Source organism: Zeus faber, assembly GCF_960531495.2.
Source record: "Zeus faber genome assembly, chromosome: 5".
Taxonomy (NCBI): domain Eukaryota; kingdom Metazoa; phylum Chordata; class Actinopteri; order Zeiformes; family Zeidae; genus Zeus; species Zeus faber.
In genome coordinates this window covers 35,927,095-35,929,594 of record NC_137192.1, presented here as the reverse complement: position 1 = coordinate 35,929,594, position 2,500 = coordinate 35,927,095, and the positions used below count along the sequence as shown (strand labels likewise).

General features: G+C 55.6%; 1 protein-coding gene across 1 annotated transcript in view; it reads left to right on the top strand.

Moving 5' to 3' along the window:
- LOC307230503 (complement C1q subcomponent subunit B-like) overlaps positions 1 to 337 on the top strand; it is a 4,632-nt gene extending 4,295 nt beyond the window's left edge. Inside the window, exon 6 of the mRNA XM_080000932.1 lies at positions 1 to 337. This exon is cut by the window's left edge and continues 51 nt beyond it. Within this exon, the coding sequence (XP_079857058.1) occupies positions 1 to 159 (159 nt within the window). The 3' untranslated portion in view covers positions 160 to 337.
- The last annotated feature ends 2,163 nt before the right edge of the window (positions 338 to 2,500 follow it).

The following is a 2,500-nucleotide window of genomic DNA, read 5'->3' as shown; positions in this document are numbered from 1 at the left end:
CGCTCCGAGGGCTTCCTGGTGAGCTCGGGCTCCGCCCTGCTGCAGGTGGAGGCGGGCGGGCGGGTGGAGCTGCAGTTCAGCGAGCGCTCGGGGCTGGTGAGCGTCCCGGGCGTGGCCGACAACACCTTCACCGGCTTCCTGCTGTTCCCCACCGCGTAGAGCGCCCCGCCCCTGCTCCGCCTCCACCACCCTGCAGTGACCACGCCCGCAGCTGTCCAGCCAGGCCACGCCCCCAAACACCTTTCTTCTTTCATGTTGCAGGAATCAAACATTTTTTAAATGGAAAATTTTTTTTTGTTTTAATCTGAAAAAGTTAATAAACAGCTCGTCATGGTTATGGTTGTGTGTTGGTTATTGTTATTGTTTTGTTTTTGTTGTTTTTGTTATTGTTATTGTTTTTGTTTTTGCTTATTGTTTTTGATTTTGGTCATTGTTTTTGTTTTTGTTTTGGTCATTGAGCTCCTCTTCTACAATATTTCACCCTTTTAATACGAAGACAAATTCTAAAGCAAATATATGAAGCAAGATCAAATACATTGTTTTAGTAACTTTATTTTACATCAACACCAACAGCAGAAACGTCCCAAAGTTGTTCACAGAGGAAAGGAACATAAACATCCCATAATACACAAGAAAAACACAAATACAACAATTGCACAAAGACAATGTAAACAAATGTCCTGAGCTGCTTTTAAAGGTGTTCACAGAACCTCAAAAGCACCGTCTCCTTTAGTCAAGAGTCTAGATGGAGGAACAGCCGTGAACCCTGACCAGAGAGTGAGACCTGCTGGGGACGCAGGGCTGCAGCAGATCTGACGTAGGCGTAGGCGTAGGCATAGGTGTAGGCGTAGGTGTAGGCGCCGGACCACGTGGGGCTTCACGGGCGAAGACCACAACTTTGAACTGGACTGAATTCCATGTGGAGCTCGAGAGGAGCAGATCAGAACGTCCAGGGATGTGGTGGAGGCGGTGAGAAGGGAGGTGGTGCTGAGGTGAGAAGGGGGGTGGTGCTGAGGTGAGAAGGGAGGTGGTGCTGAGGTGAGACGGGGGGTGGTGCTGAGGTGAGACGGGGGGTGGTGCTGAGGTGAGAAGGGAGGAGGTACTGAGGTGAGAAGGGGGGTGGTGCTGAGGTGAGAAGGGGGGAGGTACTGAGGTGAGAAGGGGGGTGGTGCTGAGGTGAGAAGGGGGGTGGTGCTGAGAAGGGGGGTGGTGCTGAGGTGAGAAGGGAGGAGGTGCTGAGGTGAGAAGGGGGGTGGTGCTGAGGTGAAGAGGGAGGTGCTGCTGAGGTGAGAAGGGAGGTGCTGCTGAGGTGAGAAAGGAGGTGGTGCTGTGGTGAGAAAGGAGGTGGTGCTGTGGTGAGAAGGGGGGTGGTGCTGAGGTGAGAAGGGAGGTGGTGCTGAGGTGAGACGGGGGGTGGTGCTGAGGTGAGACGGGGGGTGGTGCTGAGGTGAGAAGGGAGGAGGTACTGAGGTGAGAAGGGGGGTGGTGCTGAGGTGAGAAGGGGGGAGGTACTGAGGTGAGAAGGGGGGGGTGCTGAGGTGAGAAGGGGGGTGGTGCTGAGGTGAGAAGGGAGGAGGTGCTGAGGTGAGAAGGGGGGTGGTGCTGAGGTGAAGAGGGAGGTGCTGCTGAGGTGAGAAGGGAGGTGCTGCTGAGGTGAGAAAGGAGGTGGTGCTGAGGTGAGAAGGGAGGTGGTGCTGAGGTGAGAAGGGAGGTGGTGCTGAGGTGAGAAGGGAGGTGGTGCTGTGGTGAGAAGGGGGGTGGTGCTGAGGTGAGAAGGGAGGTGGTGCTGAGGTGAGAAGGGGGGTGGTGCTGAGGTGAGAAGGGAGGTGGTGCTGAGGTGAGAAGGGAGGTGGTGCTGAGGTGAGAAGGGAGGTGGTGCTGAGGTGAGAAGGGAGGTGGTGGTATGGAGACAGGACGTGAATGTGCTTGAGACTCGATGGAGCTTCACGTGTTTCTCAGCTGGAAAGAACAAGTGGAGCCGTCGGCCCAGGGTCACGGCCTGGTCCTGGTCCTGGTCCTGGTCCTGCGTGAAGCCTGGTCCAGGTCCTGGTCCTGGTCATGGTCCTGGTCCTGCGTGAAGCCTGGTCCATGTTGACTCTGACCTCAATAAACCTGTGGGAACCACGTCGAGCTGAACAGCGATGAGACGGCTCCGTTGGGGCGACGGTGGATTGAGATAAAAAGGTGGAGAAGCGTCGTGACGTCCAACGTCCATCGTTTGGAGTCAGAAGGACGAGAAGGACGCGATGCGAGCTGACGGAGGTGTCGACCTTCGGTTGGAGCTCGATGAGGGGGCCAAGGTCCACATTCCTCCGCCAGCTTTCAGTCGGGAACAGGAAGTGTAATGGGGTGGTGTAGTGGGGGTGGTAGATTGGGTCTAGTCGTCTGAAGGTCGCTGGTTTGATCCCCGGCGCCTCCTGATAGTGCGCTGGGTAGTGTCCTTGAGCAAGACACTTGGCTCCTGACAGCTGATACTTAAAGGTCAAAGGAGACAAAAGCT